The sequence below is a fragment of the Acipenser ruthenus genome, chromosome 33, assembly GCF_902713425.1.
Source record: "Acipenser ruthenus chromosome 33, fAciRut3.2 maternal haplotype, whole genome shotgun sequence".
Lineage (NCBI taxonomy): Eukaryota > Metazoa > Chordata > Actinopteri > Acipenseriformes > Acipenseridae > Acipenser > Acipenser ruthenus.
In genome coordinates, this window is record NC_081221.1 from 13,399,030 (window position 1) to 13,413,149 (window position 14,120).

At 43.6% G+C, this 14,120-nt stretch overlaps 2 protein-coding genes across 5 annotated transcripts in view; both read left to right on the top strand.

The window, feature by feature from the left end:
• Positions 1-271, top strand: part of LOC117433338 (zinc finger protein 652-like) — a 44,552-nt gene extending 44,281 nt beyond the window's left edge. Inside the window, exon 6 of the mRNA XM_059006566.1 lies at positions 1-271. This exon is cut by the window's left edge and continues 2,291 nt beyond it. The gene's annotated coding sequence lies outside the window, so the exon portion shown is untranslated.
• Positions 272-6,126: 5,855 nt separating this feature from the next.
• On the top strand, positions 6,127-13,454 carry LOC117433339 (probable phosphatase phospho1). Of its 4 annotated transcripts, none has more exons than XM_034055494.3 (2): positions 6,127-6,430; positions 10,426-13,454. In XM_034055494.3, the coding sequence occupies exon 2, from the start codon at positions 10,455-10,457 to the stop codon at positions 11,277-11,279; it is 825 nt and encodes a 274-aa protein (XP_033911385.1). In that variant the 5' UTR covers positions 6,127-6,430; positions 10,426-10,454; the 3' UTR covers positions 11,280-13,454. The 4 variants fall into 4 exon arrangements, with proteins under 4 accessions (XP_033911385.1, XP_033911388.1, XP_033911383.1 ...); XM_034055497.3 differs by having other exon boundaries at positions 10,504-13,454; XM_034055492.3 differs by having other exon boundaries at positions 6,128-6,439.
• Positions 13,455-14,120: the final 666 nt, after the last annotated feature.

Here is a 14,120-nt window from a genome sequence, read left to right on the forward strand (position 1 = left end):
GATGTACCATTCATTTCTTGGTATTTAGAAAGCACTTTCTACTAAATCATTGCTAGATGACAGGATATCTTTATTATTAAAAGATGACGACAAACTACTTTTTATGTATTTTTAGCCACTCAGTGTAGCATTGTGTGTTTTATTCTTGTGATTGTCTGCTACACAATGTGCGGCTTTATAAAGTGTCGGAGGTGGAGTAATGCGGGGCCTTTTTTGATAATGTACGTTAACGGACTTTATGCTAACTTTCACAGTAAAAGAATTAGCCATACTGTTCACGTGTTTGCTGTCTTTATTTGGTGCCTGTTCTTTTTAATGCGTCACTTTTTCCTTCCATTTTTTTTTTCCAATTGCATACCTTCAAAGCTTAAGCCCGCATGAAATCACATTTAAATTAAGTTTTCAAAATGGTTTAAAGTTTTAAAATGTTCTTAACATTTAAAACCTCTCTGAAGGTACAGCCCTAAAGGGCGGCAGGTATTACAGACCCCTCCATTAAAGATATATTATTATTTATTTAGCAGACACCTTTATCCAAGGCGACTTACAGAGACTAGGGTGTGTGAACTATGCATCAGCTGCAGAGTCACTTACAATTACGTCTCGCCCAAAAGACGGAGCACAAGGAGGTTAAGTGACTTGCTCAAGGTCACACAGTGAGTCAGTGGCTGAGGTGGGATTTGAACTGGGGACCTCCTGGTTACAAGCCCTTTTCTTTAACCACTGGACCACACATATATGGTGTTGGTGCAGAGTTACACTGTGTAGACCCGCTTATTACTGCATGCAATAAGAATACAGAGGACTGAGGTTGAAGTGGAAAAGCACGCTTATAAATATTAGGGTGTCGGAATTAAGACCCGCCGCTGTTTCGATCATTAAAATAGACCTGTCTTGATGGTGGGGAGATTTTATATCTAAAAAACATGATTTGCAATCAAGCATAAAGGGTTAACCCAGATTGCAACTATGGAACCTCAGAATGTGCAATATTACAATTCCTAGCACTGTCCTGAACCCAACAAGAGGAACTTGACATCCACACGTCACATTATGAGGACAGCGATGCATTTCCTGTTCCAAATGTTTATAATACCAGAACAAACTGGATGGAACTGTTGATGTCTCACAGATGAGAAGGGGGAGGGGGATGTCAAACACGAATGAACCCCCTTTAGAACGAACCCCTTGCAGCAAATACTCTGATTCTGTGATGATGTTCCTTAAGTTTAGTCCGGAGCAGCAATTGAGCTGGCCTTGATATTGCTCAGTGAAGCTCTGAACTCCAATCACAGAGTTGGCAGTGAAGATGCCAGCCTCACAGCAGCAGCAATCCCATTAAACACATCCGGCTCTTGTACTGCAGCAGGGACTCTCCTGCCTGTGACAAGGAGGTCAGGCAAGGAAGGACACCTGACACAGCATGTGTGCCGTCTCACCTCAGAGCCCCAGATCAGACTGGAGGGACTTGACATGGACTGTCTCGCCTCGGAGCCCCAAATCAGGCTGGAGGTACCACACATAGGTCCACTTCTGAAACAAATATTTCTTTTTAAAATCTTTTGTTTGTGTGTGTGAATAGTCTTTATTATTATTATTATTTATTTCTTAGCAGACGCCCTTATCCAGGGCGACTTACAATTGTTACAAGATACCGCATTATACAGATATCACATTATTTTATTTATTTTACATACAATTACTCATTTATACAGTTGGGTTTTTACTGGAGCAATCTAGGTAAAGTATCTTGTTCAAGGGTAGAGCAGCAGTGTCCACCCACCTGGGATTGAACCCACGACCCTCCGGTCAAGAGTCCAGAGCCCTAACCACTACTCCACACTGCTGTATGGCGTGTGTTTGTGAGAAGGAATGGGGTGAGATATATATATATATAATCTGTTTGTTTGTTTGTTTTTTCATGGCAGTCCATTGCAAATTTACCATTAACCACAAATGTGCTGATTCTCTGAGAGGACAAACAAATTAAAAACCATAGTGCCTTCCCCTAAACAAATGAGTCATTCTTTTTTGTTCATTGTTGGGGAAAACTATGTCTGCCTGGGACTGTGTTTAGATATGTACCCAGTAGCTGGTAGGTCTGAATAAAACAGATCTAATGGACTTGCTAGTCCTGCCGAGGGGATAATTGTATACGTGTGTTCTCTCTGCAGCAGTGGCCTGTCTTGCACAATGCTGGATGTGGATTTGGTGTGTGATAATACAATCTCATCCTCTGCCCAGTGCTGTTAGTCCATTCTCACTTGTGTATATTAACACATATGCGGTTTGAATCAGCTGTAGAAAGTTCCTTGTGCAATGCTGCATTCGGATTTCATGTGTGTTAGATTCCACTTGTGCTCTGTGCCTAAATACCGTACCCCCTGTGGGAGTTCCTTTAAAGGTGAAGCACCTGCCACAGTTAAATAGTTCACTTTGGTCCGTCGCGTGTACGAAACATTCCTACTGACCGTTGTTCTTTTGGCTTTCGAAATGTGCAGATGTTGAAGACTGCTAATCTCAACCAGACCCGTTTCTGTGTCTGCAGAAAGAGTACAAGTGAAGTGCTGGTCTGAAATCTGTAGTGAAGCAGCTGGGGAGGGGAGGGATACAGCCACCCACCCACTGCGAGTGAAGCCCTGGCTCCTCTGTCTGCTCTGTTCCTATTAGTAAGGGATGTGCCAGTCCAGGCCATGCTATTAACACAGGGATTCCCAAACTATGGTCCGCGGCCCAAAGGTGTGCCGTGACACAGTCCCGGGTGGGACGGAGGAGAAATGGTCCAGTGTGTGGTCCAGTGGTTAAAGAAAAGGTCCCCGGGTCAAATCCCACCTCAGCCACTGACTCATTGTGTGACCCTGAGCAAGTCACTTCACCTCCTTGTGCTCCGTCTTTCGGGTGAGACGTAGTTGTAAGTGACTCTGCAGCTGATGCATAGCTCACACACCCTAGTCTCTGTAAGTCTCCCTGGATAAAGGCGTCTGCTAAATAAACAAATAATACTAACAGTGTTGGCAGACTGTCAATCAAAGCAGATATTCACAAATCAGAGCGAACAGATTGCCTACCTGATCGCTCTGCATACAGATGTAAAAAGTGTGTTCAGTATTAATAAAATTACTGAACAAAATTAAAAGAATATGTTTTTCAAAGTATAAAGAACAAAAAAGGCAGCTACAGGAGTTTGAAGAGTAATACAAAAAAATAAAGCTTTATTTTTGGTTGGCTAAGTGAGGGGATGTTGCAAGCCAACGGAATGTGATTTTGCAAGTTGTATTTGGTTGCACAGAGTAGTGACGAAAAAAGTAGCTTATGCAAGGCTCTCGTTTCCTTCTGTGTTGTGCACATTCGTCTTTTTTGTGCATGACAGTTCAGCGCGAGGTAACGGCTGGACGTTTTAGTTACACAGTGTTCAGAAATTAGGATTTAAGAGTTTATGTTTTTGTGCACGTTGTACTGGTTTTACTCAATGTGATTCCTGTTCAGGTATTCATGAATGGGAATTAAAAAATCTGTTTTAGTTTTTGCAATTTATTTTATTTACTGAAATTAAACTGTTTCATTTTTTTTTTTTTCACTCCATGCATATTCTATGTGATTTCCATCTTTCACAATATTTATTCAAATGAATAAAGGACAGTTTAGATTAGGTTTATTTATTATGTTACAGGTTTAAACATGGGGGCGGTAGTGTGGAGTAGTGGTTAGGGCTCTGGACTCTTGACTGGAGGGTCGTGGGTTCAATCCCAGGTGGGGGACACTGCTCCTGTACCCTTGAGCAAGGTACTTTACCTAGATTGCTCCAGTAAAAACCCAACTGTATAAATGGGTAATTGTATGTAAAAATAATGTGATATCTTGTAGGAATTGTAAGTCACCTTGGATAAGGGCGTCTGCTAAGAAATAAATAATAAAAATAAACATATAAAATGTTTGACATTTTCCCAAGGAGTGCTAATAGTGGGCCACAGTGCCTGATGCAGCTGAATAGGTGGGCCTTGGGTAAGAACATTTTGAACCCCTGCTATAACACACATCCAGCTACTCGGATCATGAGTTAGTGGAGTCCATGTGTACCCAAGTTATGAAGACGGTGCACGTTCTGCAGTCCTGATGCTGAAGGAATCACGAGCACATTATATTCTAGTGACACAGAAGGTGTAAATAGAGGAAGAGAAACAGGATTACTGTGATTTAAAAGCCCAGTCTGGTTTCCAGTTAGATCTTTTGAAGACTTGCTGGAGAGCTGGGGTGGCCAGAGTTGTCCTTTCTATTCCGGGTCATTGTTCCTCTGAACATTCTGAACCTGGAGAGGAATGGCCATCCAAGACCGGGGATGGCTACTGCTGCTTTAGAGTCTTTTTATAGTACCACTGGCTTGTCATATTTCCAACCACAGTGCCTGCTAATTGCCATCAAGTGCTGTTACCTTGTGGATCTTAACAGGTGAATTTTCGATCCAGGAGGGGAGAGAGATCACATTAGCAAACCTAACAAGCACATGATGAACCTAACGGGCAGCAGTGTGGAGTAGCGGTTAGGGCTCTGGACTCTTGACCGGAGGGTCGTGGGTTCAATCCCAGGTGGGGGACACTCCTGCTGTACCCTTGAGCAAGGTACTTTACCTAGATTGCTCTAGTAAAAAACCCAACTGTATAAATGGGGAATTGTATGTAAAAAAGATTGTTATAACATATCACAATCACCCTGGATAAGGACGTCTGCTAAGAAATAAATAATGATGATGGGATGAAGTAAACCACAAAGATGATAGACTAAGACTAAGAGCAGACGTTGTAGAAGCACATGGTATATTTTTAGATTTGAAGGATATTCATCACATAACAGGCAATGAAGAGTGTGGCTTTCTGCCATCCGCTACCAGGCCTGAAAGTAGCCTTCTCCGGTGGGCTGGCTGGGAGTGGCAGCACAGTGTCTGTCTATAATCACACAGGGCTCTATTTTTTGCTGCTTAAATACAGGGAGGGGAATAAGCCCTGGCCAGCCTGCCTCTGCCATGTCTTCAAATGCACAGAGCTGTTTGCCAGCTAGCTTGAAATAGCAGCGTGCGGTCTCGTGTGGAGGAGCCCTGCAGTGGAAAAGCTGCACAGAAACGCTGAGCTCGTGTCTCTGATGGTCTTCCAGGGTTTGGGGTCGAGCCCCTGCAAGGCTGGAGGGCTGTGTCTAGCATTTCAACTCTCAGACTCGGGCTCTTTTTTAATGAGGATCTGAACACACCAGAACTCCAATCAAAGCCACCTGACTCGAAATCCCTCTCATACAAGCTCTATCCTGCTTGTATTGCATTTGGGGATGAGAGTTCAGATCCATCCTGCTTGTATTGCATTTGAGGATGAGAGTTCAGAGGCTGCAGATTCAGAATTAGAGTCAGTGTGATGAAAAACTTGATGACCAAGATATATCAGCACAATGTACAGAACAAATGGCTATGAATAGTTTAATGGAAATCAGTGGCATTAGGTATTATTATTTATTTTTTAGCAGACACCCTTATTCACAGCGACTTACAATTGTTACAAGACATTATTTTTACATACAATTACCCATTTATACAGTTGGGTTTTTACTGGAACAATCTAGGTAAAGTACCTTGCTCAAGGGTACAGCAGCAGTGTCCCCCCCACCTGGGATTGAACCCACGACCCTCCGGTCAAGAGTCCAGAGTCCAGAGTCCTAACCACTACTCCACAACAGTTGCAGTATTTTAGATGCACTGCAATTAAGATCAATGGGGTCGACCTCACTATTTGCAGCACTCCGGACCGTAATGTATTGTGACAGCTTTCCAGTATCGCCCTCTCGATCTCTGGAATTAGAAATCAGGGGTGGGGTAGAATTGCAATTTAAAATGTTATTTCTGTCTCTCTCCCTCTCCCTCCCCCCTCTGTACTATAGTTGCATTTTAACTAGCAGTTTTGATCTTTACCCTTTTAAACCAAATACAGCGACTGCCAATTTTTTTAATTCAATTAAAGGGTAAGTGAGGTTTTCTGCAAGCTATCCTGTCATCATCTGGCGCGCTGAGCTGCCGCGGTCCCTTTAAACCGAAGACCGCAAAATGGGCGGTGCCCAGTGGCAAAAGGCTGTGTGACGTCACAAGGATGCCTTCTCTCCTTGACAGCTGCCGGGCATCCCTTTAAATGGGCATCGATCAGAACGGTGCATGGCCAGACCGACACCGGGGTGGGGGCACGACTGCCGAGGGACACTCATAATCACGACCGTAACAGCAGACAACAAGCAGGGCTCGATTCCGTCAGCTAAAACTGAAGACAGAACGCGACTGGACAGGACTGGACTGGATTCATTCCGTGTCTGCGGACTTGACACGCTATCCTGACACCGCTCCTGCAGCCACAAACCAGGGCACATCAATAAGTGACAAAGCAGGACTTCATTCATACCCTAGGCAAGCACGGTAGGCTATTATTATTATTATTATTATTATTATTATTATTATTATTATTATTATTATTATTATTATTATTATTATGACATCATAAGGTTTGCATTGTATTTAGTCATTACTGAGCTCTGTAATAAGAAAAGGGTGAGGGTGAATTACATTGCAGAAAGGCTGCGCTGACAAACCGCGTGCTTTCAGGATCCTTTCGTATGGTCAGCTCGCCAACATCTCCGTATTACCGTCTGCAATGTCCTTGACACACCGCTGCCCCTGCAGAGTTTCGAGTAGCAAACAATATCTATTTCAATGAACTCAAACCAACAAAGCTATGCTGGTGTTTTCCGGATAGTTTAACGGGCTGCGATGCTGCCGTTGTCGTCGTTTAGATTTTCCTATAAGCATTATTATTATTATTATTATTATTATTATTACTATTATTTATTTCTTAGCAGACGCCCTTATCCAGGGCGACTTACAATTGTTACAAGATATCACATTATACATTATTTCACATTATACAGATATCACCTTATTTTTACATACAATTACCCATTTATAGAGTTGGGTTTTTACTGGAGCAATCTAGGTAAAGTACCTTGCTCAAGGGTGCAGTGTCCCCCACTGTGGATTGAACCCACAACCCTCCGGTCAAGAGTCCAGAGCCCTGACCACTACTCCACACTGCTGCCAAGCATGCATGGAGGACGTCAAATGAAATAGTTATTTATTTACCTATTTCTGCATTGTGCCGATTAGAGAATGGGTTCAAAGTGGGATATCTCAGTGCTGTCACTGACGGGATGAGAGCTGGACCGCAGTGCGCATTCTCTGTCAGATGTTGTCCCAGCAGCTTGCTTGTTTCTTGGTGAGGCGTGGGAGTGAGAGGGGGGGGGGGGGGGTTAAGTGCTGTTCTTGTACATTGTGGTTCATAAAATACATACCTCCCAAGGTCAGGGGACAGCGCCGGACGGGCTACTGCGGCAGCCAGTGTGCGCTATGCAGTAGCTGGTGACGTACTGCACGCCACAAATTCAATTCTCTGTAATCATAGAGGTGAAGATTAGAAATTAAACGGCTGGTTTGGCCAGCAGCTAGATTAAGATCAGTAGTAAAGCAAGTCGTTTTGGAATAGTTTGTTCTAATTATATCAGGGCTGAAGAAAAAGCACAACTGTGTTTCAATGTCCTTAAAATTCGGGGAAAGTGAAAGACGGAAACTGCACAGATTAATCTAAAAACGTTTGCGGGTCTGGGAGTTGGAACTAAAGCCAGTCAAAGCAGCAGTGTGGAGGGCTCTGGACTCTTGACCGGAGGGTCGTGGGTTCAATCCCAGGTGGGGGACACTGCTGCTGTACCCTTGAGCAAGATACTTTACCTAGATTGCTCCAGTAAAAACCCAACTGTATAAATGGGTAATTGTGTGTAAAAATAATGTGATATCTTGTAACAATTGTAAGTCGCCCTGGATAAGGGAGTCGGCTAAGAAATTGATGATGATGATGATGATGATGCTGGGCCAGGTAGGTTCGGCTCTGTAGAGTAAGTATCGCAGCGGGCTCATCTGTACCAACATCCCGCGGCACACTCCCTCACTCCCTGCTTCCTCTGACTGTACTCACTGTATGAATTGCTTTCTGTGCGTGGGCGAGTTACACTGGTACAGCTTTCTGAACTTTCGCCAACAGAACACGAATGTAACTGCAAGCTTTAGGGACTGCAAAAACTCCGAAATAATGTCTAATAATCATTATTAAACCTCATCTTGCATTTTTTCGTTTGTTTATCGTTTTTTGCATGTTGTAATCTTAAGAAGTGGGTCAAAAACGACCCCCAGGGATAAACCCAGCTGCGTTAATGCAGCGCTTTAGATCATTTTGCATGTGTGTAAGCAGCATGCTTTTGAAGCTGGGCAGATTTACCCTTTAGGGGAGGATTTTAGTAAGCGAGGGATCACAGGGTGGAAATTGGAAGCAGACATCGCTGCCCTGGCAAGTCTGCATGTATTCATGTGCTCTGTTATTGCCGTAAAGCTTCTCAGAGTGACTTCTTATAGCATTGGAGGTTTAAGGCAGGGCTTCCCAAACCGTGGTCCGTGACACAGTCCCGAGTGGGTCGCGGGAGCAATGGCATTCCATGTATTTTTTTCCTATTAATAGTGGAAAGCGGCAGCTGAAACTGTATTAAAATACAGTGTAGCAAGGCAGTGTTGCGGACTGTCAATCAAAGCAGAACTTCACGAATCAGAGCCGACAGATGTCATTCCTGTGGGCGGGATGTTAAGGTCATGTGATCGCTCAGCTGGCAGGTGTTAACAGCGTGGTCAGTATTAATGAAATTACAATATGTCGAATCCGCTACTAAAGAATACGTTTTAAAAAGTGTACACAACAAAACAGGCAGCTGCAGGAGTTTGAATGTATTTGTACCGCGGGCTCAGCTTTGAGGAGCTGGAATGGGTTTGTTATTTTGTAGAAACGTTTTCATGCTAACTTTTGTACTTGATAACATTCATTTAAAAATTCAATTGGTGGCTATGAGGAATACGTTTTTGTGACTAATTAGCTATTAACATTTAAAATATTGAGTACTTTGATGTATGTTTCAATAGTAATTGAATCGAGTTATTAATCAAACTGATAAATCTTGTTACATACCGGTAATTCATTTATTAAAATGTTTGGTTATACTGCAATTTTTATTAATTACTGGCTCGTTCACAGCCGTCTTAAATTCGTCTTTTTTCGTCAAAAGTGATTCCTGTTCAGGTATTTATGAATGGGAATAATAAGAGACATGCACTTCTTTCTTGTCTGATCAAGAAAAATAAATGCATTTCTAAAATGTTCAATTATACAAACGTACCAACTTTAAAGGTTTGATAAAAACGTCTGTTTAGTTTTTGCAATTTATTTTAATTACTAAAATTAAGTGTTTCACTTCGTGCATATTCTGTGTGATTTCCATCTTTCACAATATTTATTCAAATGAATAAAGGACAGTTTAGATTAGGTTTATTTATAATGTTACAGGTTTAAACATATAACATTTTTGACATTTTCCCAATTCTTAACAGTCGGCCGCAGTGCCTAATGCAGCTGAACAGGTGGGCCTTGGGTAAGAACGTTTTGAACCCCTGATTTAAGGCACTCTGTGGCTCTTGTTGGTTTAAGTTTGAAGCCTATAGTTTAGAATGCGACATCTATGAGTAAGAGAATAACTTGTTTGTCTATCCCACAAACGTGGAAACACCAAAAACTACCACGTGATGCTCCTCAGATCAGATCAGTCAGCCTGTTCCGACCTAAAGATTAAAATAAAGCACAATACACACAAGCATCTCTGGAAGCTGCTGCAGATCCCCAGTACATTTCATATTAAACAAAACTGCTGTCCCTCTTCCTTACTGGCGAGATCTGCTATCTTTGTGTTCACGGATGAACTCTGCTGGTTCGATTTACATTGATGCTGTTGCTGGGATTGTGAGAAATCTGTCGGAGCCTCTCGGAAACTCAAATCGCAACGTCAGGACTCCCTGACACATGATCACATATTAACCCTTTGTAAGAACATAAGAAAGTTTACAAACGAGAGGCCATTCAGCCCATCTTGCTCGTTTGGTTGTTAGTAGCTTATTGATCCCAGAATCTCATCAAGCAGCTTCTTGAAGGATCCTAGGGTGTCAGCTTCAACAACATTACTGGGGAGTTGGTTCTAGACCCTCACAATTCTCTGTGTAAAAAAGTGCCTCCTATTTTCTGTTCTGAATGCTCCTTTATCTACAACGTGGCCATGCGAAAACCTTTTTTTTATTGCTTACAATTATAATTTGTTGATTTGCTTTTTTTATTTATTCATTTGGTTCTTGTTTTTTTGTTGTGTTGCTTTTGTCATTTCCCTTTGTATTTGTGTTGTGATTTACACATGTTTTCGTTTTTCCCCTTCTGTTTTTTTCTGCTTGCTCTCTCTCTCTCTCTTCTGTTTCCTCTTCCCTCCTGACAGGTCCCGTGTGTTCTGAAGAGGCGCTGGCAATGCGGAACTCCATGTTGACGTGCTGTTTTGTCCCCCCCCCTCCCTCAGGAGACGAGGAGCGCGGGCCCCCCAACATGGAAGCCCCCCTGAAGAAGCACCTCTTCTTCTTCGACTTCGATGAGACCATCGTGAACGAGAACAGCGATGACTCTGTGGTGCGCGCGGCTCCGGGACAGACGCTGCCCGCCTGGCTGCGGGACACGCAACGCGAGGGGCACTACACCGAGTACATGGGGCGCGTGCTGACCTACATGGGGGAGCAGGGCGTGAGGGAGGAAGGGTTCCGCGCCGTCATCGAGAAGATCCCAGCATCCCCAGGGATCATGGGCCTCTTCCAGTTCCTGAAGGCCAATCAGGACCTGTTTGAGATGGTCCTGATCTCTGACGCCAACTCCTACGTGATCGAGACCTGGCTGTGCGCGGCTGGGCTGCGCCCGCTGTTCCGCTGCATCCTCACCAACCCCGCCTCCTTCAACTCCCGCGGCTACCTCTCCCTGCAGCCCTGCCACTCGCACTCTTGCCCGCGCTGCCCCGCCAACATGTGCAAACGCAAGCTCCTGGGGGAGTACCTGGAGCAGCGGGTGGAGGAGCGAGGCGGCCGCCCCTTCGACAGGCTCTTCTACGCGGGCGACGGGGCCAATGATTTCTGCCCCTCGGTGCTGCTGGGCCCCGCGGACACAGCCTTCCCCCGCCACGACTACCCCATGCACCGGCTGGTCAAGGAGACACAGCAGAGCTCGCCCGCCACCTACAGAGCCAACGTGGTGCCCTGGCACAGCGGAGATGACATCCTGCACTACCTGAAGAAGCTGCTGGGCAGGTAACCGCGGCAACAAGCAAACCCCCCCCCCCTCCCAGAGTCAAGAACCGAGTCATGCTCAAGAGAAACGCACAGGGAGTGAAACCAACACTGTGATCTGAGAGACGGTGCTATTGGGAGGGGGGGAAATCAAGGCGTCCTTATAAACACACAGCCTTCATTTCTTTTACTCCAGCCCCTTTATAAAAGATTCCCCCACAGTAAAATCACAGCAAAGTGCAGTAAAGCATGGCGAGGCATAGGGAAGCATGGTAAAGCACAGAGAGGTGTGGTCAAGCATATTAAAAAGCACGATATGGTAAACACATAGTATAAAAAACTGCAAATTTACTGTGGAAAACGGGAGAGACTCGCCTTGAATGGGAAGCAGTCCTTTTTGTTTTAACCTGGGGGTTCTCAAAACCTCTTTTTTATAGAATATGTATTTGAACCTGTAACCTAGTACAACATCAGAGTTAGAACAAACACACACTATATAGAGTTTTGGAAGCTGAACCAACAGCCTGGACCCCTGGGTTAAATCATCGTTGGTCTGCCTTACAGCTGTCTGTTGGGGGGTTAATGAAGTTAGTGAACCTGAGTGGGGGGGGGGGGTGATTTTAAAAGGTCCAAACAAACATAAGCCAGTAACAAATGCAAACGGTGCCATTTAAACACTATAGAAATGTTTTTAAAAACTGTAATATGGTACAGGGTGCTGTGCGATACAACGTGATACCCACTCCACTAGTGAGAGGCCACAGTGGATTTGCAACAAGTGGGTTTCCTGGCCTCTCTGAGGCAGAGTGGGTGAAAATCCGCCTGTATCTTACGCCACACCTTGTATTATATTCTTCATTGTATATAGTTAAATAGGAACAATGCAGTATAGCTAATTTTAATGTTATTTCCATCTGATGCAAATAGAATTTCAGATGGCTGTATCACATGAATATCAGGGTCTGCTATGTATTACGAAGAAATGGCATTCTTCAAAGTGTTTAAAAGCTGGGAGCATGGAAGCCTCTGTGTTCTTCCTCATTTTAAGAAGCATCTATTAATCGTATTGGACTGTTACACACGTTCTTGCAATGCCCGTCTTTCCCAAGGGAAGCTGGTTGATTTAGAAGAGACAGCAGGCTCTCCTCATGGGATTGTGAAATCTCAGAATTCAGTGGAGAGGTCGGAGCCTGCCAGAGAGAGGAAGTCCTGGAGCTGACTGGTGGAGTCCCAATTCAAAGCGGGTTGGAAGCCAATGGAAACACACAGGACTGGTTTCAGACCGCTTTGGCAGGTGCAAACGAAGCATAATTGAACTGGGCTTCCGGAGTTGTATAATTTAGGAGCAGCTTTTACATTTAAGTGAATGTTTCCTCAGGGCTGTACTACACAAAAATCACTACAGTCCTCGTTTTATAGTCCTGATCTACAGCGATAAATCAGGTGGGCATTGCAATTCAAGATGAACAAATAATGGCACGCATTATAACAACCGCCCTCAGCGTGCGTCTCCATGCATGTCCTGATGGTTACTAAGTGAACGTGCATCTAATATATTCTGCTGATGCATTGAAAACTTCCAACCTACCGTTTCATGATGAGAAAGCACTGCCTGAATGCCAGCCTGTGTGATGTGCGGGTCGTGTGTTGTAGTTTGGTCTGTTTGTACAATTCTGTGTTTTTTATATTGAGGGGGGACACCTCTTTATATATCGGGGACACACCTCTTTATTCATATCAGCTCACTGATAGCCTTCAGTAGGCTTACTAACCTATACCTCCATTACTGCTCATGGTCAACAATAATATAATTATTAAAATAGTGACTTCAGTTTATCAGTTAATTTTCTTCTTTGTGTGTGTGTGTATATATATATATATATATATATATATATATATATATATATATATATATAAATGTATGTGTGTGCACAAGTGTTAGAACCCCCCATTGCTTCTATAGTTTTAATTTGCTTGGCATATGAAATCAAACTGCTGGAGCTGAAAATCTTGAAAAATTGTCAAAACAGACAAATCAGTGATGGTCTTATTTAACTGATGACTTTAATAGGCCACACGTGTAATTCATTTAAAATGTTAAGAGAAAAGGAACACAGAGCCGCACATGGCAAGATGCATGAGACTTGTTGGAAGTTGTTTAAGATGCCTGATTAAAGCACAAAGTGGTCTAACATTTTCACACTATTGTTTCACTGATTACTGACTGAAAATTGAAATTCTCGCAGGTAGGTATATAACGGGTATAAATGACAAATGAGAGGGGTTTCAATAAACGTGCACACGACTGTACGTATATGAAACCTGTAAGTATTTCCTTTGAAATAAAGAAAAGTACTGTACATTGTGGTAGAATAGTGTATTTTGGAATGCAAAGCTCTGTCTTATGGAAGAGGTTTATATGCAGATGTACGTTCTCGTCTGGAAGACCATTTATATATTGTGATCTTCTGGCTAACAGTGAGAACAAAGACACAGTGAGGAGGGCACGCCAGCACAAGCATGGGCTCTGAAAGGCAATCTTCCCTATTCACAGTGAGGAGGGCATGACAGCACAAGCATGGGCTCTGAAAGGCAATCTTCCCCTATTCACAGTGAGGAGGGCATGACAGCACAAGCATGGTGGAAAATATGCAGAGAACTGCGGGAATTTTAAGTAGATATCTGCAGAGCTTCTTATGTGTTTAGTGTTTGTATTAATAATGGATTATAAAAATGTCAAGTAAACACACGGCTGTCCTCACTATTCCAGTCGACAGCTTCCCCACTATGCCAGTCCACGCTGTCTCCACTATTCCAGTCCGTGGCTGTCCCCACTATGCCAGTCCACGCTGTCTCCACTATTCCA